The sequence below is a fragment of the Vombatus ursinus genome, unplaced genomic scaffold (genome assembly GCF_900497805.2).
Source record: "Vombatus ursinus unplaced genomic scaffold, bare-nosed wombat genome assembly UNPS02014773.1, whole genome shotgun sequence".
Taxonomy (NCBI): Eukaryota; Metazoa; Chordata; class Mammalia; order Diprotodontia; family Vombatidae; genus Vombatus; species Vombatus ursinus.
In genome coordinates this window covers 37,166,237-37,192,378 of record NW_020954551.1, presented here as the reverse complement: position 1 = coordinate 37,192,378, position 26,142 = coordinate 37,166,237, and the positions used below count along the sequence as shown (strand labels likewise).

Below are 26,142 nucleotides of genomic sequence, written 5' to 3'. Positions count from 1 at the left end.
CCTTCCTTCCTTCCTTCCTTCCTTCCTTCCTTCCTTCCTTCCTTCCTTCCTTCCTTTCTTTCTTTCCTAGTTACCCCCTGGGTCTTAATTCCTACTGGCCAGAGTAGTCCCTACCTATGTGGTGTAATTTGAGAAGTTCCTGCAAGGTCCTAATTCCCACCCACCCAAAGACACCCCATTATTATAGGTTAATGACTGAAATTCCATCATTAGTGATTCATTTCTTTTCATCAAGCATTTCCTTTTCTTTATCTTCCTTTAAAATGTTAAGTATTGCAGGGATTGGCAAAGAAAGCATTCAGGGTCACTCAGAATTATCAGTTCCTTTCATCTTGGTGGGGGAAGAGGTCCTGAACTCTTACAAGTGGGGGGAAAGACCATTGAAAGGCAGGACATAGGGCAGAAAGTGAAGGTCAAACTACTGATCTTCCAGGCACTGGTACTGTGTGTTAATTTTTTTTTCCACATCCCAATCTTCACATGACTCCAGTTAGAGAAACTAAATCCCTCAGAAGCCCAAAATAGCCCAGGAGTTTGAGGAATGTACTATTAAGTCTGAGAGAGCTCCATTAGCTTCCCCTGTGTCATTGTCAATGTCTAATTATATCTGGTCTATATATAACTCATGCATAACTGTAATTACTGTTTGTTACCTACCATACTTGGCTTGAACCTGTTCCCCCTGACTCAGGACCAGAGGACAAGAGTTGGGATCCCCTGGAAGAGCCCCCAATGCTGGCTAATGTTTAGGGCACATTGGACTAATCTTGTATGATGCGGTTTAAGAGAATGAGTCCAAATTGAGTGGGAGGAATGAGAGTCTCTTAAAATCCAATATTTCCTTCAAATCTCAGCTCAGGCACCATCTTCTATCTTCGTGAAGCCTTTCCTGATTACCCCAACTGCTAGTGCCTTCCCTCCCAAAATTACTCTGCATTTGTTTATATATGTTGTGTACACAGACACACACACACACACACACACACACACGATCAAATCAGTCAATACTTAAAGAAATTAATTCAGGCTATTCACTGGAAGGTCAAATACTGAAGGTGGAGCTTAAATACTTTGGCCACAGAGTGAGAAGATGAGACTCATTGGAAAAGATTCTGATGTTGAAAAAGATTTAAGGCAAAAGGAAAGGGGGATGGGAAAGTATGACATGGATAGGTAGTGTCATGAAAGCAACAAACTTGAACTCAGGCAGACTTTGGGAGACAGTAGAGGACAGAAGAACTTCATGTGATGTAAGTCCATGGGATCATGAAGAATCAGACACAACTGAACAACAACATACATGCACTTACATACATGCTATTGCCTCCTATAGAATGTAAGCTTCTGGAGGGCGAGAATCATTTATTTTTTATTTTCTATCCTCAGTGCTTAGCACTTAATAAATGTTTCCTAATTAACTGATTGATCAATTATGGGGTGATAATAGATATAGAACTGGAAAGAACCTCAGAAGCCAGTTAGTTGTCCTGGACCCCTTGGCAGTCTGGTGGAGACTAAGGACCCCAATGGTTGGCCAGTTATGTCTCCTGAGTATCTATAGACAGGAAGATTGCAACCAGGCTCATTCAAGGGGCAGGTCTGATAACTGTAGTCATTTCGAAATAGTGATGAGTGTAACAGATATTTTGAGACATCTGCAACAACTGTAACATGTTATGGAAATATGGAAATAATATGTATGGAAATAATAAGTAAAATGTTATGGAAATGTGATTTCTATTGGTGATACTCTATTCAAAGTCACCCAGTGGTACTGCTAACACAACTGAGATTGGTTGTTTGTATTCCAAATTAAAGGAAATGCTCAATTTCATTTAGAAGTAAATGAAAATAAAGATGAATTTTATTTTCCCATCCAAGTTCATAGATCCCTGACCTATATCCGCAAAGGTCCTTGGACCCCAGGTTAAGACTCCCTTCTCTACTCTAAGACATATCTTGGAGATGTGCAATCCCCTCCTCATCTCCTCACCCCTACATCAAGCCCATATCATCTCTCTCTAGATACTATTACAATAGCTTTCTAATTGGGCTATTTGCCCCGGATCTCTCCCCTCTCCGATTCACCCTCCATAGTGCAGCCAAAGTCATTTTCCTAAAGCACAGGTCTGACGATATCACCCCTCTACTCAAGAAACTTCAGTGGCTCCCTAATCTTCTTACATATTATTCCCTTCCATGACCTCCGTGGTCCAGCTATGCTCACCTATTTACTATTTATCACACAAGACACAATTTCTCATCCCCAGCCTCCATGCCTCTGCATTGACTGCTCCCTCCTCCCCAGGCTTGGAATGCTCTCCCTCCTAACTTCAGACTTTTAGAATACTTGATTTCTTTAAGACTCAGCTCAGACAGCCTCTTCTGAGTCTTTCCATGGCCCCCCAGCTCCCACCTTCTCCTCTAAGACTACTTTCCATCTACTATGTCTAGTTATTTACAAGTTCTAGCCCCCATTGGAATTTTAGCCCCCTCTACTCGAGGGCAGAAATTTTGTTTTTTTCTTTCTTTTTCTTTGTGTCCTCAGAGTTCAGTTCAATGCCTGACAGGTGGTAAGCCCTAATAGATGCTTGTGGATAAATCGACTGATCTATTCTGATGTGAGTTTATAGGAGAAAAGTGAGATCATTCACCCAAGGTTACACCAGTGTAAGTGTCGCAGATAAGTGGAGAAGCTTCCCTGCAGGATCTTCAACTGCTTAAATTTTTTCAATTTACTGTCAGCTGGCCTGAAATTTCACATTCATTCACCTGTAGATATTTAGTACACACAAAGGAGTTAATCATGCAAATAACCTCCTGAAGAGTTGGAACTAACCAGTCGTCCACACCTTATTGGAATTAATTTAATTTGCTGTTTTTTTCTGAATATTTAGATAAGATTAGCCTGGAGCAAATGGGAGTTTTTATTGGAGGGGAGGAGGAACAAATTACAGATAGAGATTACCAAAGAATGTAGATAAAGATGGCTATCAATTTAAAAGTGGCCTGTCAGATCCAAGCATACTTTTTTAACTCTATGTTTCTTGTTTTTGTTTTAATTTTTTGGGGGGGGAAATCTTTGCTTTCTTTCACAACATGACTCATGTGGAAATACGTTTTGCATGACTGCAAATGTATAACCTGTATCAAGTTGCTTGCCTTCTCATTCAGGGGGACGGGAGGGAGGAAGAGAATTTGGAACTCAAAATTTTGAAAAACAAATGTTAAAAATTGTTTTTACATGTAATTGGAAAAAAAATTATAAAAAGAAAAAAGAAGTGACCTGTCCCTGCAGTCCCCTTGTCTCTAGTGGCCTGTCTGAAAGTTCAGTGGGAAGAGCTGGTCTTTCTAGACAGCCAGGTGGTGCAGTGGCTACAGTGTTGAATTTAGAGTCAGGAAGTCCTGAGTTCACATCCAGCCTCAGCCGCCATCTCTATGCCCCTGGACAATCATGTGACCTTTCACCTCAGGTTCTTCATCTGTAAAATGGGGATAATAACAGCACCTACCATAACTGTACTGAGATGATAAAATGAGATAATATTTGTAAAATACTATGCAAACTTTAAAGCACTATAGAAATGCTAGGTATAATTAACAATTTTGGCATTTGTGGACATATGAAAAATATTTCCCATAGCTTCACATGTGTAATGGACATCATAGTGTTTGCCTTCTCAATGGCAGGGGTAAAGGGGGGAGGTAGAAGGAGGGAGAGAATTGGAACAGAAAATTTAAAAATGAATATTTAAAAAAAAAAATTTCTAGGTTTGAGTTAAATGAAAATACAGATGACTTGCTTCTTATATTTGTGAATGCTATGAACCTGTGGGTGTGTGTGAAGGGGAAGAAAGGTGATATGTTTGGTGACAAAATAATACTAGCTTACATGCATATTGGCCTTCAAGAATTACCGAGCACATTTTATCCATTTATTGCCGTTGAATCTTACAAGTTAGGTATTACAGATCTCAATCAATAAACATTTATTAAGTGCCTACTATGTGCCAGGCAAAAGGGGGCAAAATACAGTAGCTGCCCTCAAGGAGCTTGCAATCTAATGGGGGAGAAAACATGTAAACAAATATTTACAAAACAAACTATATAGAGGATAAATAAGAGTTAGTTAACAGAGGGGAGGCACAGGAATTAAGAGGGGTTGCGGAAGGCTTCCTGTAGGAGGTGGGATTTTAGTTAGGACTTGAAGGAAGCTAGGGAAGCCAGCAGGCAGAGAAGAGGACAAGACAGCATTTCAAGCATGGGGTAGAGCCAGTGAAACTGCCCAGTCAAGAGATGGACTCATTGGTGAAAAAGCCAGGAGGCCAGTGCCACTGGATGGAAGAGTACACGGAGGAGAATAAGGTATGTGAAGACAGGAAAGGTAGCAAGGGACCAGGTTTTGAAAGGCTTGAAAGACCAAATAGAGAATTTTGTACTTGATCCTGGAGGTGATAGGGAGTCACTGAAGTTTATTGAATGGAGGGTGACATTTAGGAAAATGTGCTTTAGGAAGATTAATTTGACATCTCCCTAATCGATCTGCTTTCCCATTCACCAGAAACGTTTTTTTGTTTGTTTGTTTGTTTCTTTCTTTTTTAAGGCAATTGGGGTTAAGTGACTTGCCCAGGGTCACACAACTAGTAAGTGTCAAGTGTTTGGTCTGAGGTCGGATTTGAGCTCAGATCCTCCTGACTTCAGGGCTGGTGCTCTATCCATTGTGCCACCTAGCTGCTCCTCATAAATGCTTTTCCAAATGTCTTTTATCCCTCCTCAGGCCTCCCACAACTCCACCTCCTTCCACCCTCTCAGCTGAGAACATGGCCTCAACTTGAGACGCTTGGCTAAAAGGTCCCTCTTCTCCCCTCTCCTCATCTCACATCACTCAGATCCCTTCCACCACTAGCTTCTCCTCTACCACTGTCTCACGTGATGAGGTGACCCTTCTCCTTGCCAAAGCAAATCCTTCTACATTTACAAGTGATCACATGTCAGTCCATCTTTCCTAGGGGATTACTTCTTCCTCACCCCCCCCCCCCATTAGTGTCCACTCTATCTCACTAATAGTCTTTCTCTCCCTCTCTATGTACTACTTCAGTACTGTCTACCTTGGGCAAGTCACCTAACTTTATTTGACTCAGTTTCCTCATCTGTAAAATGAGCTGGAGAAGGAAAAGGCAAGCCATAAAGTATCTTTGTAAAAAAACAAGCAAACAAACAAAAAAAAACTAAATGGGGTCACGAAGAATAGGACCGGACTGAAAGGAATGAACAACAACAAAAATAAATATACCGATGTCTTCCCTGTTCTCAAAAAAACCCTCATTTGTTCCATCTAGTATCTATTGTCTCCCTCTTTCCTTTTATGGCTAAATTCTTTGAAAAAGCTATTGATTAACAGAGGCCATCATTTTCTCTTCTCTCACTTTTTTTTAAATTAACATTTTTAAAATTACTTGTAAAAACAGTTTTAACATTCTTTTTTAAAAATTTTGAGTTCCAAATTCTCCCCCTCCCTCTCCTCTTCCCCTTGAGAAGGCAAACAGTTTGACATATGCTCTCACTCTCTTCCTAACCCCTTACAATCTGGCTTCAGACCTCATCTTTCAACTAAAACTGCTCTCTGTGGAGTAACCAATGACGTCTTAGTAGACAAATACAATGGCTTTTTTTTGTTTGTTTTTTTGTTTTTAGGCAATTGGGGTTAAGTGACTTGCCCAGGATCACACAGCTAGAAAGTGTCAAGCGTTTGGTCTGAGTTCGGATTTGAACTCAGGTCCTCTTGACTTCAGGGCCGGTACTCTATCCGCTGCGCCACCTAGCTGCCCCAATGACTTTTTTTCAATCTTTGTTCCTGACCTCTCCGTAGCCTCTGACGCTTTCGGTTACCTCTTCTCCATAAGACTCTCTTCTTGCTAGGTTTTTGTGATACTGGTTTCCACTATTCTATCTGTCTGACCACTCTGTCCCCTTTGCTTCATCCACATCAGACCCACCAAGAGTAGGGACCCCCAAGGCTCAGTCCTGGGCCTTCGTCTTTCCCTCTCTACTATTTCACTTGGTGATCTCATCAGGTCCCATGATTTCAATGATCATCTCTATGCAGCTAAATCTCAGTTCTGCTTGTCCGGCGCTAACTGCTCTCCTAATCTTCAGTCTTGAAGCTTCAACCGATTATTAGACATCTCAAACTGTACAGGCTACATTTTACTAATTGCAGATGTCCCCCCCACATCTTAAACTCAACATGTCCAAAACGGAATTCATCTTTCTTCTCCAACCACACCTTCCTGCCTTCCTAACTACCATATTACTGGTCAGGGTACCACCCCATCCTCCCAGTCACTTAGGCTTGAAACCTAGGTGTTATTTTTGATTCCGTACTCTCTCACTCCCAATATCCAAAGAGTTGCCAAACTCTGTTGTTTCTACCTTTCTAACATGTCTTGTACACTGTCTCTTCTCTCCTCTGACGTTGCCACCACCCAGATGTAGACTGTCATTACTTTATACCTGGAATATAATATATTATAATATAATATACTATAATATAATATAATATAATATAATATAATATAATATAATATAATATAATATAATATAATATAATATAATATAATACAATATAATATAATATGATATGATATGATATGATATAACATAACATAATACAATACCACACAATATCATATACTATATAATGTAATGTAATATACCATACCATAATATAATATATTATATAATACCATATAATATAACATAATACAACATAATACAACACAACATGATGCAACATGACACGATATGATCCGATATGATATGACATGATATAATAGGCTGCTGGTTGGTCTCCCTGCCTCAAGTCTCTCCCCACTCCAATCCATCCTTCCTAAAATCCAAGTCTGACCATGTTATTCACCTACTCAGTAAACTCTGGTGGCTCCCTATTACCTCTAAGGTCAAATAGAAAATCCTGTTTGACTTTAAAGTCCTTCATAGCCTGTCCCCTTCCTACCTTTTCAACCTTCCTCTATCTTGGTCAGTTCAGTGACCCTGGTCTCCTTGAACAAAACAATCCTCCTTCCAACTCCAGGATTTTCACTGGCCATCCCCCATGTCAGGAACTCTTTCCCTCCTCATCTCTGCCTCCTAGTTTCTTTGGCTTCCTACAAGTCTCAGCTAAAGTCCCATCTTTTGCAAGAAGCTTTTCATAGTCCTTCTTGATTTCTGCATCCTTCCTCTGAGATTACTCCCAGTTTATCCCATATATATCTTGTTTATACATAGCATTTTCATGCTGCTTTACATTGTATCCTTAGCACTTACCACAGTCCCTGACACATAGTAGTTACTTAACAAATGCTATTTGACTGACTGACATCTGAATATAGGTTGGACTAGGAGGGAGGGAGGCTATTACAATAGGTGATGAAGGCCTGAATCATGGTGATGGTGTTGTCAGAGGAGAGAAGGGGGCATATATTAGAGATGCTACAAAGGCAAAAATCTACAGGATGTGGCAACAGATTGGATATGGGAGGAGGGGGGGAAAGAGTGAGGAGTCAAGGATAACAACTAGGTTTCATGTTTGGATGACTGGGTGGACAACGGTTCTTTCAACAGTCACAGGGAAGTTAGGAATAGGGGAAGGTTTGGGAGGAAAGATAATGAGTTCCCTTTTGGATGTGTTGTTTTTAAGACGTGTATGAGACATCCAATTGGGATGTTTATTACTCAATTGGAGACTCCAGTCTGGAGGTTAGAAAAATGCTTTGGACTGGACAATTAGATCTTAGAATCCTCAGCATAGAGATGATAACTGAATCAATGGCAGCTGATGAAATTCATCCAGGTAGCAAGTATCAGATTGGAGCCTGGGTCTATCCTCACTTAAACTCCAGCCCTTAACCCACTGCTCCATGTTGCCTCTCTCAGGGATAACAACAATAAATAATAACCATAGCAGGTGTTTATATAGGGCTTTAAGGCTTGTGAAATGCTTTTGGAGGCAGTTGGTGACACAGCACCCAGAGCCCTGGGCCTGGAGTCAGGAAGACCTGTGTTTACGGCTGACCTCGGACACTCACTAGCTGCGTGACTCTGGGAAAATTCCTTAAACTCTGTTTCTCTCAGTTTCCTCAGCTGTAAAATGGGGATAATAATAGCACCTACCTCATAGGGCCGTTGTGAGGATCAAATGAGATAATATATGTAAAGTGCTTAGCCTGGCACATAGTAGGCACTATAAAAATGCTTTTTCCTTCTCTACATGTGTTATCTTATCTTCCCCCTGGAGAGGGGAAGGGACCTACACTAGGTCACAGGGATTAAATGTCAAAGTCAGGATTTAAACTTTCTGTACTCTGATTCCATGTCCAGTATTCTTCCTACTACATATACTAGATTGCATTGCATTGCACTGAAATGAATTGAAATGAATTATCATCATTGTGATTTCTGCAGGGAAAGCCATGGCCGCTACTGGAACACCCCCTCCACCTTGGGATGAACATAAGCCAATCGAGGAAGATACTGCACAATCAGGTTAGACCAGATCTACCTCTGATCTCCAGAAGGTGAAGACCAAGCAGTATGACCTTCGGAAGAAGGAGCTCGTTGCCAGAGGGATGGGGGAGGATGACTTTGGTCTAGCGTATCTTTCCATTGCTGTTGGCCCTGTGGCCTGGGGTACAGGTAGCTTCCTGCACTTCTTTACCTAGTTTCTCAAGAGTTCCAGATGCGGGGATTTCCTAGGCTTTATCCATATCCCAGGATGGAGCCTTGGAGCTCCTGAATGTTTGGGTTGGGGTTGGATAGATCTAAACTTTATAGTCATCTGAAAGAGGACCCCATCTGGCCCAGGAATAGAAACTATGGGGAAAAGTTTGCTCTATTCCCTTTCCCTTTAGGAGAGACAAAGATCCCAAAGTCTTATTTAAGTAAAATTTTAACTCCCTTAGTACTTAACACAGTTCTCTGCCCACCATGAATGTTTCTTAAATATTCATTGAATTTGTCATACTGAAAAGCCCACTAGTGAAACCACTCTGGGATAGATCAAAGATTGGGGGGGGGGGGAGTGGAAACCAGGATTTAGAATCAACTGACAGGGGAGATTATTGGGACTTCCAAGTCAGAGCCATGTCCACTGAGGACTATCCCACTAAAACTACTGTCCATTGTTGACTAGAGTCCCAAGGACTCTCAAGGTCACCTAATGAATTGTAGTTGTGGGACAGAAACATTCATAAAATAGTAAATTAATTATTCCTCAGATTCATAAGATTTTAGAGGTAGATCATATAGCATCAACTCCTCATTTGTAGGTCTGTACTACTGCCATTATGATCCCTATTTTACAGAGGAGGAAGTTGGGGCCCCCTCTGTAATGACCAGGTGTCCCTCTGCTCACCAAAGTTCAAGAGAACTCCTGGTTGAGTAGAAAAGCCAGAAACTCTCTAGTGATCCATGATCTCTGATACAAGAGGGTGAAGGCAGGCCTGATCAAAGTCTTCTGTCTTACGTGTTTCACAGAAAAAACAACCAAAGTCCATGAAAAAGAAGAGGAGCATCCTCTTTCAGAAGGAGAATATAAAAATACCACTTCCTTTCCACCTCCATCACCACCACCACCAAAGTCATCGTCATCATCATCGTCATCGTCGTCCTCATCATCATCAGGTAAAACAATTTTCACTTTGAATCTACTTTTAAAAATGTTTTTTTTATTGATGTTTTATTTTCCGTTTCTTACATCACCACATTATCCCAATTATCCCTTCCCTAGCCTCTGTTATCAGTAAATAATCCTCTGCTTGGGATGTTTAGGGCAGTCTTGGGTGTGGTTTATTACCCACTTGAACAGATCAGTATTTCCATTTATTTCATTACCTCTTGCCTTATGTTCCTCATCTCCATCCTCTTCAGGAAAAGTTAAGTTCACTGAAACATAGCTCTGACTTTTGTGGTTGCTTAGTAGTAATTGTGTTCTTTTCATTTTAACATTTTTATTATTCTTTAATTTAAAAAAGTTTTATTGATTTTCTGTGATTATCCTCAAATCTGGACTCTGTTCTTACAGAGAGCAACAGTGATGAGGACCAACTCCATAGGATTGACAAAAAGCCCCATCCAGGTGAGCTCACTAGCAGTGGTGTTAAAATTGACCTGTGTGGAAGGGGAAAATCAAAGCACTAGAGACTCTTAGAGTTGGAAGTAGAGCTATGGCTGGGATCCCGCACTGGGGCAGCTGCAAGTTTACCCCAAGTCAACTTTTTAAGACAGATTCAACTGGGAGTTGGTAGAAGAATGGGAAAGACCTGGGAAAAGATCGCTGACCTTTGGACAGAAGTTGCCCTATGGGGAGAAACCCCAGCATGCTGGCTCATTGGTGGGACCTGGGAAGCTGGTAGAGAGACTATCCCCTAGGGAGACACCAAGGAGGTCCAAGTCCAAGATTCACCTGATTCAGCAAGATATTGCTGAAAGGGGGAGGAAGTACCATCTTTTAATTGACTCATTATTCCTGCTATCTTGCCAACTTGGTGCTGTGCTTAATTATTTTAATCTGCTGAAGTTTTCAATCACAACTGCTCCCAATGTCCTTTACGTTTTGGCATCTTCTTGCCAAACCCTAGTCACCCAACCTTAGTCAGAAGAGATGCTGGAGTTCATTTAGTTCAAACTTTTTCTGAGCACAGGAATCCCTTCTCTAAGTAACCCTGACGGGTTGTCACCCAGCTTCTGGTGAAACTCTTCCTGGGAGGGGAAGGCTCATTGTTGGAAGGCTCCAATCGTCAATTCTTCCTTGTATTGAGTTGAACACAATGTGCCCGCTCATCTTAGTTCTACCTTCCAACTGCACAGACCAATCTTCTCTCCCCCCTTGGGATGGTGTCTCCAAGAGGCTCCAACCATTGCCTCGGTGTAGAATGCTTGCCCCCCTCCATTCCCCTATCCAGTTCCCTCCCACCCTTTAAGGCTCAGCTCAGATACTGCCTTCCCCATGATACTGTCCTTAAGCCTAGCAGAGTGTAATGTCCCTTGATGACATTTTCTCCCCTTTTGCATTTTCCTTATATTCCAGTTACTTGGCTTCATGATTCATCTCTCTTGCTAGACAGCAAACTCTGTAGAGACAAGGACTAAGGCTTCTTCATCTCTGTATTCCCTTCTGGTGCCTGGGAAAGAGCCTTGCACATAATAAATGTCTGTGTTCTCATCCAGATATCGTCAAAGATGAGCCAGGGATGAAGAAGGATGAGCTTCAGCTCTATGAAGGTAACTCAATTCAACTCAACAGACATTTCATATGATCATAGAGCGAGAGATGGAAAGGACCTTAGAGGTCATCAAGTCTAACCCCCTCATTGCACAGGTGGGGAAACCAAGACTGAGAGAGTAAGTAATTTGCCCAGGGTCTCACAGCTAGAGTAAGAGGCTGGATTTGTAAGAGGCTGGATTTGAACCCAGGTCTTCTTAATTCCAAGTCCAACCAACCACACTGCCGTATACGCACAAGGCACTCTAATAATTGTTAGGAATACAAAAACAAAAATCAAGCAACCCCTGCCCTCAAGGAAGTTACATTCTGTAAGGAGGGAATTTAACTCCTACACAGGTAGATAACTACAAAATCAGTAAGTTAATTAATTGATGAGTAATTAATTAATACACTGATAATTAATAAGAAATCATTTTAATAGTGATTCAGTACTAACCAATGGGTAAATGAGGAAAGGTTACCATCATTTCAGAAGAAGCCAGAATGAGGTGCTATTGGCATGAAAACAATCAGCAAAATGGTTTCCAAAGGAACGTTAATAGCTCACCTTTAGGAGGCAGCTAAATGGTATAGTAGATAGGGTGCTGGACTTGTAATCAGGAAGTCCTGAGTTTGAATCCCACCTCAAACACTTGCTAGTGGTGTGACCCTGGACAAGTCATTTACTTCTCAGCTTCAGTTTCCTCATCTGTAAAGTGGGGATGGTGATAGCACCTCATCACAGGATTGTTATGATGATCAGATGAGATAATACATGTAAGCTCAAAGTGCTATATAATTGTTAGCCATTATTATTATTTGTACTTTATATAGAGATCACAAGTTTGTAATATGTTTTATATTTATTATCTTGTTGCAGTAAATTCTTAGTAGCCTCAAAAATGACAGCAACATAGTAAGAATGACCAGAAAAATTCCTTGTTTCTCTGAGAGGCAAAGGGCCAAAATTGAGAACGATGTCCCAGAAAAAGCAACTTATTCATGTAAACAAGAAAATGAGCTTTAACTTATTTTTCAACTCACTGCTTCTCAACTTAGTAGGAGTATAACTTAGGTCTTCATTGTCTATCAGACTCTAATAGTAATTGGTATTCTTGTTGGAAGTTCTGCATCAGTTGGTTCTTTGCAGTTAGGCAGCTTCCACTAGTCATTTTTAGAAGGTCTGGCCAATGTTTACAAGAATGTAGGTCTTCATGCTTTTGACAACTACTCAGTGCTCATATGTGTGTGTGTGTGTATGTGTGTATGTATACATGTATGTATATACACACAGACACATATATACATATATATTTCTAAAGGTCTTATGCCTCTTAAATAACATGCTACTTAAAACTTATTCCTTATTTTCTATTTCCAAATGTAACAATAATGGATAGATGCTGATAGTTTTCATTTGTTTTGGGGATGGGGTAGATTCTCCTGGAGAGATAAAACCCTATGATGAAACAGGTAAATATCCCAGTTATAAGTCTGTCATTATTGCAGAAACAAATGTGTTCTCCATATTGCAGGAGGGCGGAAACTAATGTTTAGTTTCTTGTTTACAGGGCTCAGAAGAAGAGAAGTTGTACCATCAGATGGTAAATATATAAACTAAAAGTGTGGTGACAGATATTGGGTCTGCCTCTAGGGTAAAACATTGCCAGAGACATTCAAAGGCTGTGGGTAGTAAGAATGCTAGCAACACAGGGCTGGTCCTCTATACAGGTTGAACAGACAGGCACCTACCTAGTGGGATTTGAGGTACACCGGGAAAGGGTCTCTGCCTCCTAAAATGCCTCCTTCCTTTCCTACCTAACATAATGTCTGATATTCCACCATTCATTCACTTGGATCGTTAAGGGTTCTTGGGCAACAGTGTTAGTGAAATGTGACTTGTATTCGAGTTTGAGTCTGTCCTCTATCATCTCTGAGTTCTATGACATTGGACAAGTCACTTCACTGGTCACTTAGTACCCACCTTACAGGGTTGGTGTAGTGATCTCATGAGATAATAAACGCAAGGTGCTTTGTAACTGTACAGCATCACATAAAAGGCAGCTATTGTTGTTGTTACTGTTGTGGTCCTTTGTTTTCGAAGAGGACTAATGACGTCATGGGGTGATTGTTATAACTATCCCTAGGAGGGACCACCTGAAGCCATCATTAGCTCTCCCCTTAGCAAGAGAGTATCTGGGGATCAGAAAAGCACTAGGATTGGGGACGGAGGAAAGAAAGGGAGGTGGGAAGGCACCAAAGTCAAACCTTGCAGACGCCTTTGAAGTTTTGCCAGCTGCAGACCAGCCTTTGCAGGTTAATCATTCACTCAATAAGTATTTATTGAATGGCTACTGTATACAGAGCACTATGTTAGGGGCTGGAGGAGATAAAAAAAATTAATTAAGACATGGTGCCTGCCTTCAAGAAACTTTATAAGTTGTGGAAATATGTTTTGCATAACTTAGAATATGTATAATGGGTATTGCATTTCTGGTCTTCTCAGTAGGTAGGGGAAGTAGTTGAAGGACAGAGAAAATTTGGAGTTGAAAATTTTTAAAAAAAACCATTTTAAACGATAGAAACTTTCCAGTCTAGTAGGTGATACCATCAAAGGTCTTAAGTGGTATAGGTGGTAATGTGAATAAGACTACTATGGGTTTAGAAGTCACTGAGTGGACTAAGCACTATATTTGGGGGGTTTGTACTCTCTGGTCTTATACTCTGAATTTGCAGTATAAATGAACCAGAGCTATTCCTATGGTTTGAGAAGAAAAGTCCTTTGCATTGAAAAAGAAAATTGAATTGAAAAAAGAATTGAAAGAGAAGAAATTAATTTTTCAAGTGAAAACCACCCCCTGAAAAGTCATTATCATCTTTACACAATCATCCTTTTGTTTTAAAGAGCCAGAAACAGAAGACATTCAGGCAAGAAGAATGAACATAAAGAAAGATGGTAAGAAACTCTCTAGGTGGCTCACAGCTACTTCTCCCCATTTTGGAGTCAGAGTTTTAAACTGAGTGGACCATATCTTATTGTAGTTTATTGTTCACACTTGGATAACAAAAATGAGGCAGAAACATTGACCACCTTCCCACAATGCTGAGATACTAGTAAGCTTTATGACCTTGAGCATATCACTTTTCCTTTCCCTTATATGTAAAATGAAGGAGATGTATTAGATGGTCTCCTATAATTCCTTTTAACATGGTTATTCTATGTTCAAAGGTACTTCCTAGGTCTGACATTCCAACTCTGATACTACCTATGTGATATTGGACAAGGTATTTCTACCCTCTGGTCCTCAGTTTCTTCATCTGTAAAAAGAGGGCATTGGATTAGATGATCTCTAAGACTTGAATTCCCTTCTCAGTCTAATATTTAATGACTGAACAGGAAATGTTTAACAGAACTAAGGAAACCAAAAGATTAGGCTCAGGAGAGATTCCTGAGAAGGTCTAAAGTGGGAAGAGACTTGGAAGACAGAATTTTAGATGATGCTTGTTTCAACCCCAAAGAATGGATATGGACTGAACTTATCCTGAAGGGAGAAGACAGGAAGTCATCTAATGGGTTTCTGTGAAGGAAGGACCTAGTGATCCCAACACAATTGAACTCACCTGTCATATGAAGGGGTTGGACTAGATCAAGGGGATCAAACTTCAGAGCAACTATTATCTGGGAAATATTGTTTCCCAAATTTGAGAAATGTTAAGCAAACTAAATAAAAATACAATACAGCATAGATAATGTTAATTTGTGATTTTCTTAGTCAATATGCTACCTGTGATTTGAGGTTGACACCACTGAATTAGATGACCTAGAAGCTCTTTGCTAACTCTAACGTTCTAGGATTCTAAGTCATGAAAAGAAAATTTTATAAGATGTAAGGAAAATGGGGCTGAGACAAAATGTAGGCATAATGTTCAAAGACTGGGCAGTAGACGGTATAGTAGAATTCACACACTTGCAGGGTTTAGTCATTTAGAGCTGAAAAGGACCTTAGCATCTGTCTAGTCTAACCCCTACATTTTATAGGTGAGAAACTAAGACCCAGAGATTCCCAGGTAGGACATGAGTTCAAATTTAACTGATGTTTATGACTGTGTGTGGAGCAGCACAGTATGTGCTAGGGGAGATATAATTTTTAGATAAGACATGGTCCCTATTCTCATGGAGTTTATAATTACACTATCTGTGAAGTCAATGACCCACTGGAAACTCCATATTGGAAACCCAATAATTTCTTCAATTATTTAAAGAGATAATTGGGGAAGCAGAACAGAGATTAATTTTCCATTCTTGCCTTTTCAGATGAATTTTTCCATTTTATCCTGCTTTGCTTTGCTATTGGAGCTGTGCTAGTTTGTTATCACTACTATGCAGGTAAGGCTGGCTTGGGGGAAAATGAGGAGTGAGAGAGAGAAAGAGAGAGAGAGAGAGAGGCCTGTTAGCGCTCATGAAGAAGCTAACCCACATTCTCCTTTGCTCGACTCCCTAGATTGGTTCATGTCTCTGGGTGTTGGGTTGCTAACCTTTGCTTCTTTGGAGACTGTTGGAATATATTTTGGCCTGGGTAAGTGGAACTTCAAGTACCCCATGAATCTGGTGGTGTAATTTGGTCTGCTTCAGTCACAAGCCACATATTACAAGGTATTCATATTACGTTACGGGTATGTATTTCCTCATTTAGGATTTATACCTCATCTACTTCCAAAAAGAATTTCAGAGCACTTGCAAAATTGAATAGAACAACATAAAAGGGGAGGGCTTAAAGTGAAAAAGAGAAAGGCACATTAAAAGGAACATAGAAACAGATGTTAACAGGTACCTGAAATAAGTTAATTATTGAAGTTAGGCACAGTGTGTAGCTCTGAATTTCTTGCCAACTCAAAAATTCATTCATTCATTCATTCGACAAGTCTTCATTGAGTCCCATTTGTCAAGGCCCAGTGTACTGTGGGGAAAACAAAGAGAGATGAAATTGAATTCTCAGAAGTTGCAATCTAGCAGGGGAGGTAAGAATATGTACACAGATAACAATAATACAGTGTATAATGTGAATGACCAATAAAATGATCACACAGTATGAATGAGAGTAGTGATAATACCAACCTGACTTAGGCCCTAAAATTTCCACTGTAGAATCTGCCTGATTTTAGGCTTTCTCGTTTGACAAAATGTCACCCCTTTAGGAAGGCTTCAGCCATCATTAGTCATTTACAACTCAATGGAAATGAGTTTTTCAGAACCTTTCCTGAGAGCAGACTTTCATATAGAGTAAAGATGAGAGAGCATGAGGGCAAAGGGAGAGAGGATAAAGCCAAGAAAAGGGCATGAAGAGAGGGGACAGGACGCTCAACTAAACTTCCCTTTGTCATTTGAGAAAAGGGACCTAGAAATGTGGCTGGAACCCTGCCAGCCTATCTTGTTGCTCCTAACAGTTACCTAGAACACGAGTCCAGAAGCAGGAGAAACTGTTGTCCTACTCCACACTAAACAGCAAGGTCAAGTAGGGCTGTGACCTTTCTTTAAGGCCATAACTGGGAATTCTTGTTCTGGGACAAATTTAGTCAAGTAAATATCTGGGAGGTAGAGTACAGGCGGGAGAACAGACTGCCTTGATCAGTTGCAGTTGCTCTGGGTGGTGGGGTAAGATTGTCCAAGGGAGTCTGGTCTATGAGTCTGCAATTATGCTAACCAACAGTTCCTGACTCCCAAACCACTGGAGAAGATGGGGTGGGAAGGGAAATCAGCAAGTAGGAGAAAGAAGACTCAGGGAGATAATTGTCATAGCGACAAGAGCTAGAGGATGCCCCCCTAGTGCAAGTTCTCCTGCAATGATAGGGGTTCATGAGGGACAGTGAGGAATTAGGGCAATGGGCCAGAGGAAACCTATAGGGAGAAAGTATACTCCTCATGGAGATTGGCGCCCTATGACAAAGCTCCTGTTACCCTACCCTGGTTATGTCTCTGCCTTTCTTGCCCTACAAAGGTTAGGCAATGTCTCAGAGACATGCGGTCCTAAGGCAGTAGAGGGCCCTGAACTGGTGGGAAGGTCACTTGTCTTAAGGGTTGAACTAGATGGTTCTTAGTATTTTTCTAGCTTTAAATCTCTGACCTTAATGAATCCTGTTTTTGTTTTTCAACAGTATATCGGATTCACAGCATCCTTCAGGGTTTCATCCCCCTCCTTCAGAAAATAAGACTCATAGGTAACGTTTGAGTTTTTTCCTATGACCTCTTTGCTTTTACATGCTTATATTCTGCTCTGGCAGAGTCTCCTGATTCTAATAATGGTGATCCCTCCCTGACTTGTTATCTACAAAGCACTTTGTCACCCATGATCTCATTTGCTCTTTATAACAAACCTTGGGAGGAAGCAGGAGAAGAGATTATTATCCCCATTTTTTAGGTTAGGTAAGGGAGGCCCAGAAGGATAAAATCAGTCATCCAGCGTCATACAACAATTTAGTAATAGATCCAGGCCCCCCCCCCCATTTATTTAAATTGTTTTACAGTCAAAACCTGTGAGTATCCTTAGGGTCGCTCCCAGATCTCTGGCCCTCACTTTCTTCATCTGTACGATGTTGAATGGGAGAAAAGGGTTTTTAACCTTTTTTTAGATCATGAGCCCCTTTGGCCTTTGGGGAAAGCCTACAAACTCTTAGAATAATGACTTTAAATGCATAAAATAAAATACATATAACTGCCAAGGAAACCAATTAAATTGATCATTTTTTTAAAAAAGTTCACTGGTTTCGGATTAAGAATTCTTGGACCAGAGGACATGTAGGGGCCCTTGTAGTTCTAGTTCTATGAACCTACAAGACAATATCTGTAAGCCACCCAAATATCAGGAGAATACCAATTACAGTGAATTCAGGTTTGTATGTAGTTATTATGCAATGAAACAATTAAGCAATTAATTATTAAATCCAAGTAGTTCTAAGAGAAAATAAATTGGTCAAATAAGACACCTTGGAGACCATAACACAAGGCAATGTTTTCATTATAATGGAGTGTTCTGGTGAAAGAGAATGAGGACCTGTTGTGATCAACACCTCTTCACATTCTGCCTTCACCTCACAGGTTTCCGGAAGGCAGACTGACAGGTTGGTTTCAGGAGGACAACTGGCATCAGGCTGGACTTGGGCCCATCAATCCAGAAATCATAAAATCAATCATTCCAGAACAACACCTGGGGAAAGGAATCCTCAACCCATGCCTTGGTGGGAACTGTCTGCGAGAAATAAAAACGCTTTGTCCTTCAGCATCACCTGATAAGTCTGAGCATCAGACCAGCCAAGTCTTCAGGTCCTAAGCTCATGTCAGTTTTATTCTAAGGGGTGACTTAATAATCAAGGGGAGGGACAGGGAAATGGGAGGGAGTGGGAGAGGGTACATGTCTTCCCACCTGACTGGTTCTGATTCTGAAGGAGAGAAGATTTCATTGGAAAAGCCTTGGGAGACAAATGGTCTTATAAAGTGTCCTCAGAGTTCCTCCCAGCTTCGATCTGATCCGTAATGGCACTGACCATGACCTCCACTTTCGGGCTTCCTGTTTGCTCGACAATCTTCAGCCAAGTGGTATTTGTTGGTTTGGTCTCCCTATCGGTGGATACTTCCCCCAAACAGCAGGAATTCTTAGGCATCTGAACTCAAAGAGCTAGCCCTCGGGACCACCATCCAAGCCAAAGGGGATGGGATACTTTGACCTAACTCTTGAGTCAGACAGAGATGGATGGTTTCTTCAACCATTCAAGCTGAAAACTACAACCAGTAGCTACATGTATCATGCTGGGAGTGGAAAGAAGTCAGAATAAATTGTTTATGACCATGAAAACTGCAAGATGTCTTTTTTTTTTTTAAACTTTTTTTTTTGGGGGGGGGAGGATTAGGCAATGGAGTTAAGTGACTTGCCCAGGGTCACACAGCTAGTAAGTGTTATGTGTCAGAGGCCAGATTTGAACTCAGGTCCTTCTGACTCCAGGGCCAGTGCTCTAGCCACCGCACCACCTAGCTGCCCCTAGGCTTTTTTTTCTTTCTTTTTTTTTTTTTTTAGTGAGGCAGTTGGGGTTAAGTGACTTTCTCAGAGTCACACAGCTAGTGAATGTCATGTATCTGAGGCTGGATTTGAACTCAGGTCCTTCTGACTCTAAAGCCAATGCTCTATCCACTGCGCCACCTAGCTGCCCGAGTTTGTGTCTTACATCCATCCCCCCGAGCCAGTCATGTTAGCTGCTTTTGGCTTGATCTGACTCTAAATACATTTATCTTTGTCTTGGATTTGTAGAACTTATATAATATTCCTTTGTATTTCTGTATTGTATTTTCTCAAGGAAGGATCATTCTCTCTACCCGCCCCCAGCCTCTTAAAGATCTAGAATATGGGTGGAAACCAAGATGGGAGGTAGTGTGGCCCAGTGGTTTTGGAGTCTGAGGACCTGAGTTCGAATCTTGCCTTTGGGCAAGTCACTTACTTGGGCCTTGGTTTCTTCATCTATGAGAGGTTTCTTCTCATAAGGGTATTGGACTAGATGGCCCTGTCTAGCTCTGGACCTATGATCCTTTAAGATGAACTCCAACAGGGATAAGTGGAATGAGAATTATTGAACTTGGTTTAAAAAACAACCAACCAACCCAGCTGTGCAAGCACCGAACTGGGAAGACGGGGCTTAAAGGCACATCACATGAAAAAGACCTGAAGCTTTTAGATGATGAGGCCCTCAGGATCAGTCAACAACAGTGTGATGTGACTGCCGAAAACGTTAATTTGGTCTTAGATTGGATTAAAAGAAATGTGGCAAATTGCTTGGGGCAGTTAGGTGGCGCAGTGGATAGAGCACCACCCTGAAGTCAGGAGGACCTGAGTTCAAATCCAGCCTCAGACCAAACACTTGACACTAGCTGTGAGACCCTGGGCGAGTCACTGAACTCCAATTGCCTAAAAATCAAAAAAAAAAAAAAAAAAAAAAAGAAATGACTGAGGAAAGGGCATGGACCTTAAAGAAAACTATATTAAATGGAAGAAAGGAAAACAGTTTTCCCCCCAGCAGTGCTACTAACTCTGGCAAATTGCTTCCATCAGTCAATAAACATTTATTAAGCACCTACTATGTTCCAGGCACTGTGCTAAGAGCTTGGGATGCAAATACAAAAAAAGAAAGACAATCCGTGCCCTCAAGGAGCTAACAATCTAGTTGCAGAAGACAACACACAAGGAAAGTGAAAAGTGGGGGGGGTGCTGGGTGGAGTATCCTGTGCGGGGCACGATGGAGCCCAAACGAGTGCAGCTGGGCAAAACATGAAGCGTCGCCTGGCTTGGGCATCTTCCTTAAACGGGGTTTTGGGGGCAGCTCTCCATGCTGCCCTTCCATCGGAGGGGTCCCAGGGCAGAGAGTCCCGATGAAATGTGAGTACCGGGGCTGATGGGATCTTGCAGGATAATCAGGTTTCTGGGGCAGGAAGAGAAATCTGGTACAGCTACAAGAGGAGCCAGATGAGAGAGTGTAGATGCCTCAATGCAAAGCCATTGTTAAAATTAGAAAAACAACATGGGCGGGGTGGGAGGAGCGGAAGGAGAAGGAAGTGGAGACTGGGGATCCTTATTCTTCTGCAGAGGGTGAAGAGACTATGGGAAGGTTAATTCCTGCTCAGCCGAGCCTTAAGTGGCTGAAACTTCCCTTCGGGCAAATTCAGTTGGTGGTTGATGGTGGGAATGGGGAAGGAAACAAAACTCAGTCCCAGAAGAAGAATAGGATGGGGCGGGAGAGGGGGTAAAAAGGGTAGTGAGGGACGGTGGGAAAGGACCACAGGTGCTGCCAAACTGGGCACAGTCCCTACCTCAAGCGCAATCGTACCAGAAGAGGGCACCCAACATCTTAGGGAAGCCTATGGAGATAATGGCACCCCAGACAGGCTCCGGGCCAGCGCTATTACACCCCATACTCGGTAAGGTGCTGGTGCACTCGGTCAGTTTATTGCACACTTCCCGTTTAGTCACTGCTTATGACACTAGAAATAACAGCAGAGTAGAAAGAGTGATGGCTGGAAGACCCCATTTCAAATCCTGCCTCTGCCACATAGCAGTTGCGTGGTCTCCGTCATGTCTGAACTTTCTTTTGCTGGCTTTTGTACGTTTTAAAATGTTTTATTGATGTTGTTTCCTGTTTAAAATAAAGTTTATTGATATCTCTTGTGTTTCACATCATCAGAATTTCTCCCAATTTTCTTCCATTTCCTCCTACCAGAGAGCCATCCCATATAACAAATAGTAATTTTTAAATTTTTAAAGAAAGAGAAGAGACAGAAAAATCTGTAAAACCAATCAATATATCAAAAAATGTCTTAAAATGTATGAAATGTACCACATCTGCAGCCCTGCAAAGAGATGGAGAGGGAGGTGTCTTCTTAGGAGCTCTGCTTGTTCTTCCTAATTTTGTAAAATTCACTTTCGATTTTTCTTTCCATTGACATTGTTGTGACCATTGTTTATATCAGTTTCTTGGCTCTGTTAACTTCACTCTGCATCAGTTCACGTAGATCTTGCCATGTTTCTCTATATTTATTCATTACATACTTCATTTCTTATGGCACATTACATTCATGTACCACAATTTATTTAGCCATTTCCCAACTGATAGGCATTTAATTTCTTTGCAATTCTTTGCTTCCACAAAAAGTGCTGCTACAAATATTCTAGTGTATATAGGGACTTTCTTCTTGTCAGTGACCTCCTTGAGGTATAAGCCTAGTACTGAAATCTCTAGGTCAAAGGGCATGAACATTTTAGTCAATTTATTTGCATAATTGCAAATTACTTCTCAAAATAATTGTACTGATTCACAGCTCCATCAACAATGCACCAGTGTGCATATCTTCCCACAACCCCTCTAACATCAACTACTCTCAACAGGTTATCTCATTTAATCCTCATGACAACCCGGAGAAGTGTGTTTGTTATCCCCATTTAATAGATGAGAATACTGAGGCTGCCAGTGTTTCAGTGTGACTTGCCCAAGGTCCCACAGCTAGGTAAGTGACTGAGGTAGGCTGTGAACTCACACCTTCTTGACTTCAATCTCCTAATAAATGCTGATGCAACTTTAGCCTTCAAGTGAGGGGGTGACCCCTACTTCCTCAGGAAGATGGGTCCATTTTACAGATACTGGTAGGTACCTGTGGGGCAGTTTTCCTTACTTGGAGCTGATCTGTCTTTCAAATGCTTCCACAGGTTGTTCCTGGTTCTGCTTTCTGGAGCCAAGCTGAATTAGTCTGACTCCTCTTAGATTCCATCTTCGCAACAGGCCTGGGAAACACATGGTATTATTATCCCCACTTTATAGATGAGAAAACTGAGACTCAGATGGGTGAAGTAGCTAGCCTGTGAGGTCACATGGATAGTAAGTTGGGCAGGACTGTGGACTCAGCACTGGTCACTGGGCCAGTGTTCCTTCCACTACACCATACTGATTTTCTATGTCGCTGTAACTGCAGATATAGTCTACAGAACATTGTACATAGTGAGCTGGATGCTGGCCTTGGAGTCAAGGAGCCTGAGGTTTCTGCCTCTAAAATTCTGCCTCAGACAGAACTTTAATCCCTGCTCTGCCACTAGAACGGCCGGGGTGACCTCAGACAAACCACTTAACCTTTCCCTCTGCCTCAGAGTCCTCATCTGTAAAATGAGAGAGTTAGGGACTAGATGATGTCTATCTTCTTTTCCAACTCTAGATCTCCTATCCCAAGGTCCTGTGATCCTATTTACTAGCTGGACAACTGACTTAATTGCTCTCAGCCTCAGTCTCCTCATCTGTAAAATAGGGTTAATAATACCTATAGCAATTACCCCACAGGCTGGGAGGGTCTAATGAGGTAATGTACATAGTGTACTTTGTAAACCTTAAAAGCATCCCATAAAATGTCAGCCAGTTTTATGATTAATACATTATAACCAAACAGCCCCATAAAACTATGAAGCTTCTCCTTAAATATCTTGTTGTTCCTCTTGAGCTAACTGCCCCCAGAACAGCATTTTGCTTACCTTGGGCTTTTGCTAACCCAATTAAGGACATAAAGCGGGTATGTTTTGTTGAGCTATACTTTCTTACCAAGTAAAACTATTTACTATCTCATTTAAACTCCTCTGTGACTTGTCCAGAGGGGCATACCGGGTGAAGAGCTCTCATTTACATTTAGGGCTAGCCTGCTCAGGGAGAAGATCATGAGAGCCATTGAGTGACTTATCTATTCTATGCTTCCTTGGTTACGGATGGGTGATCTCATAGAGGTGGGCATTCCCTCCAGTGGTGCAGATCTCCATCTCCCAATACACGTGGGCTCTTCTTGTGGGGCTCCTTTGATATCCTCCCAGAGATCCACCTAACCTGCTAGAGGTCTTCCTTTTTCTTTTTCCAGCATGTTTCCGTAGAAAGTGTGATGACCTCAGAATCCGAGGAACTAGTTTCAACTTCGTGCCCTACCACCCTTAGTGCCTTCCCTCTGATGATTACCTCCAAATTATTCTATTTCTTGTTTTTACCTAGTTGTTTGCATGTTATCATCCCCATCAGACTATGAGCTCCTGTAGGATAGGGACTGTCATTTACCATTTCTTTGAATCTCCAGTACTTAGCACATGGCCTGGCACATAGCAGCTGCTTTAAAAATGTTCATTAGAGGCAGCTAGGTGGTGCAGTGGATAGAACACTGGCCCTGGAATCAGGACGACCTGAGTTCATATCCAGACTCAGACATATAACACTTACTAGCTGTATGACTCTGAGCAAGTCACTTAACCCCAATTGCCTCTCCAAAAAAAAAAAGAAAAGAAAAGAAAAAAAATGTTCGATTTATTGATTATCACTTACTATGTGTAGGACCTTGGGCAAGTGACCTAACCTCCCTAGATCTCAGCTTTCTCATCTGCAAAATGAGGGTTTGACTATGATCTCCAAGGTCCCTTCCAGCTATAAATTTCTCAACCAACCATTCAACAAATATTTATTAAACACCTACTATGGACCAGGCATTTTTTTAAAAACTGGACCTGTAACTTCAGGTATAGAGAACTTTCAGTGAAGGGCTTCATCTACCAGTGTGGGATTGTAGGATACACTTCTCTGCCATTCAGAGACCTAGGAAGCTTCTTGGGTCACAGAGACATTAGGTGACTTGCCTGGGGTCACAGAGCCAGTATGTGTCAGAGTTGAGTCAGAGTTGAAACTAGGTTTTTCTAACTCCCTAACTTGGAGGGTGGCCCTTTGTCCACTGGATCATGCTGCTAGGGATAAAAAGACAAAAATGAAATAGCCATTGTTTTCAAGGAGATTGCTTTCTCTAGGGTCAGACTGCGTGTGCATATATAAGTATATGTAAAACAAAGACAAAAGATAGTTTTGGTAGGGTTGGCACTAGGTGGAGCAGAGTAGTTGAATTTTGAGGGAAGAGAGGGATTGGATTCTAAAAGGTAGAGGCGGGGAGGGAGTGCATTCCAGGCATAGGGGACACCCTGTACAAAGATATGGAGAATGGATATTGCTGTGGTACAAGTAGGCAAGTTCAGCTGTCCTTGACAGTGTGTGAAGGGAAGTAACAGGTCTGGAATGTCTGGAAAGGCCAATGGAAGCCAGACTGTGAACAGCTTTATTTATTTTTTTTAACTTCTCTGTTTTTTATCATTCATTTAACAAATACCAGCAAACATAAGCATTTCATTATATAAAGTAAAACAGGGAAGAGAATTTAACAGTTTGGACTTCTTTTAGGTAATTTTGCTTTTTAGTTCTGCATTTAATTTAACACTGTAGTAACAAAGCTGTCCTGCTTGCCTGTCTCTGTCCAGACCTTCAAATGATAGCTCTTTTGGTGGTGGCACCAAATTGGAAACTGAGGAGATGCCCATCATTTGGGGAATGACTGAACAAGTTGTTATTGTGATGGAATATTATTGTACTATAAGAAATGAGGAGCAGGATGGTTTCAGAAAAACCTGGAGAAATTAATATGAACTGATGCAAAGTGAAATGAGCAGAACCAGGAGAGCATTATACATAGTAACAGCAACATAGTAACAATAATCAACTGTGAAAGACTTAGTAACTCTTATCAATGCAATGACCTACCAGAACTCCAAAGAACTAATAATGAAAAATGTTATCCCCCTCCAGGCAGAAAACTGATAGATTGAAGCATTTTTTTTTCACTTTCTTCCTTTTTTTTTTTTTTTTGTTAGCAACATAGCTAATATGGAAATATGTGTTGCATGATTTCACATGTACAGTTGATATCACATTGCATGCCTTCTCAATGGATGGAGAGGAGAGAATTTGGAACTCAAATTTTTTTTAAATGTTGAAAATAAATAAACAACAAAGTTATTTAAAAGAAAAAGACCTTAAATGCCAGAGATGAAATTGGATTAGATCCTAGAAGTAAGAGGCAATTGGGAGTCAGTGTTACTATTTCAACAGCAAATAGCATGGTGAGACTTGTGTTTTAGGAATGTCACTTTGGCAGTCATGGGGATTTATAACCCTGTTTCATGGGTTTATTTATGAATATTTCATGGGCAATAGAACAACATACTGCTGTCCATCTGTTATCTTTTGCACTTATTACATGACTGGACCCCCTCCTTTTCCAATAGTAACCTTTGAGTGATATCTCTTATGCTACTTTGTGGCATTTACTACGTGACCCTGGGTAGGTTACTTCGCATCTGTCTGCCTCAGTTTCCTCAGCTGTAAAATGGGGATAATAATAGCAGCTACCTCCCAGGATTGTCGTGATGATAAAATGAGATAATATTTGTAAATTCCTTTGCGCAGTGTCTGGCACATAGTAGGAGCTCGATGAATGCGTGTTTCCTTTCTCT

At 41.2% G+C, this 26,142-nt stretch overlaps 1 protein-coding gene across 2 annotated transcripts in view; it reads left to right on the top strand.

Moving 5' to 3' along the window:
• The window catches only part of TMEM40 (transmembrane protein 40), a 27,235-nt gene extending 8,125 nt beyond the window's left edge, over positions 1-19,110 (top strand). The window contains exons 2-12 of one of the 2 annotated variants that reach the window (XM_027864136.1): positions 8,464-8,544; positions 9,535-9,681; positions 10,082-10,135; positions 11,227-11,280; positions 12,701-12,736; positions 12,835-12,867; positions 14,169-14,219; positions 15,579-15,650; positions 15,766-15,840; positions 17,417-17,479; positions 18,357-19,110. In XM_027864136.1, the coding sequence (XP_027719937.1) occupies positions 8,472-8,544; positions 9,535-9,681; positions 10,082-10,135; positions 11,227-11,280; positions 12,701-12,736; positions 12,835-12,867; positions 14,169-14,219; positions 15,579-15,650; positions 15,766-15,840; positions 17,417-17,479; positions 18,357-18,376 (678 nt within the window). In that variant the 5' untranslated portion in view covers positions 8,464-8,471 and the 3' untranslated portion in view covers positions 18,377-19,110. The remainder of the gene's footprint in view (positions 1-8,463; positions 8,545-9,534; positions 9,682-10,081; positions 10,136-11,226; positions 11,281-12,700; positions 12,737-12,834; positions 12,868-14,168; positions 14,220-15,578; positions 15,651-15,765; positions 15,841-17,416; positions 17,480-18,356) is intronic. The other variant, XM_027864137.1, reaches the window with a different exon arrangement.
• The last annotated feature ends 7,032 nt before the right edge of the window (positions 19,111-26,142 follow it).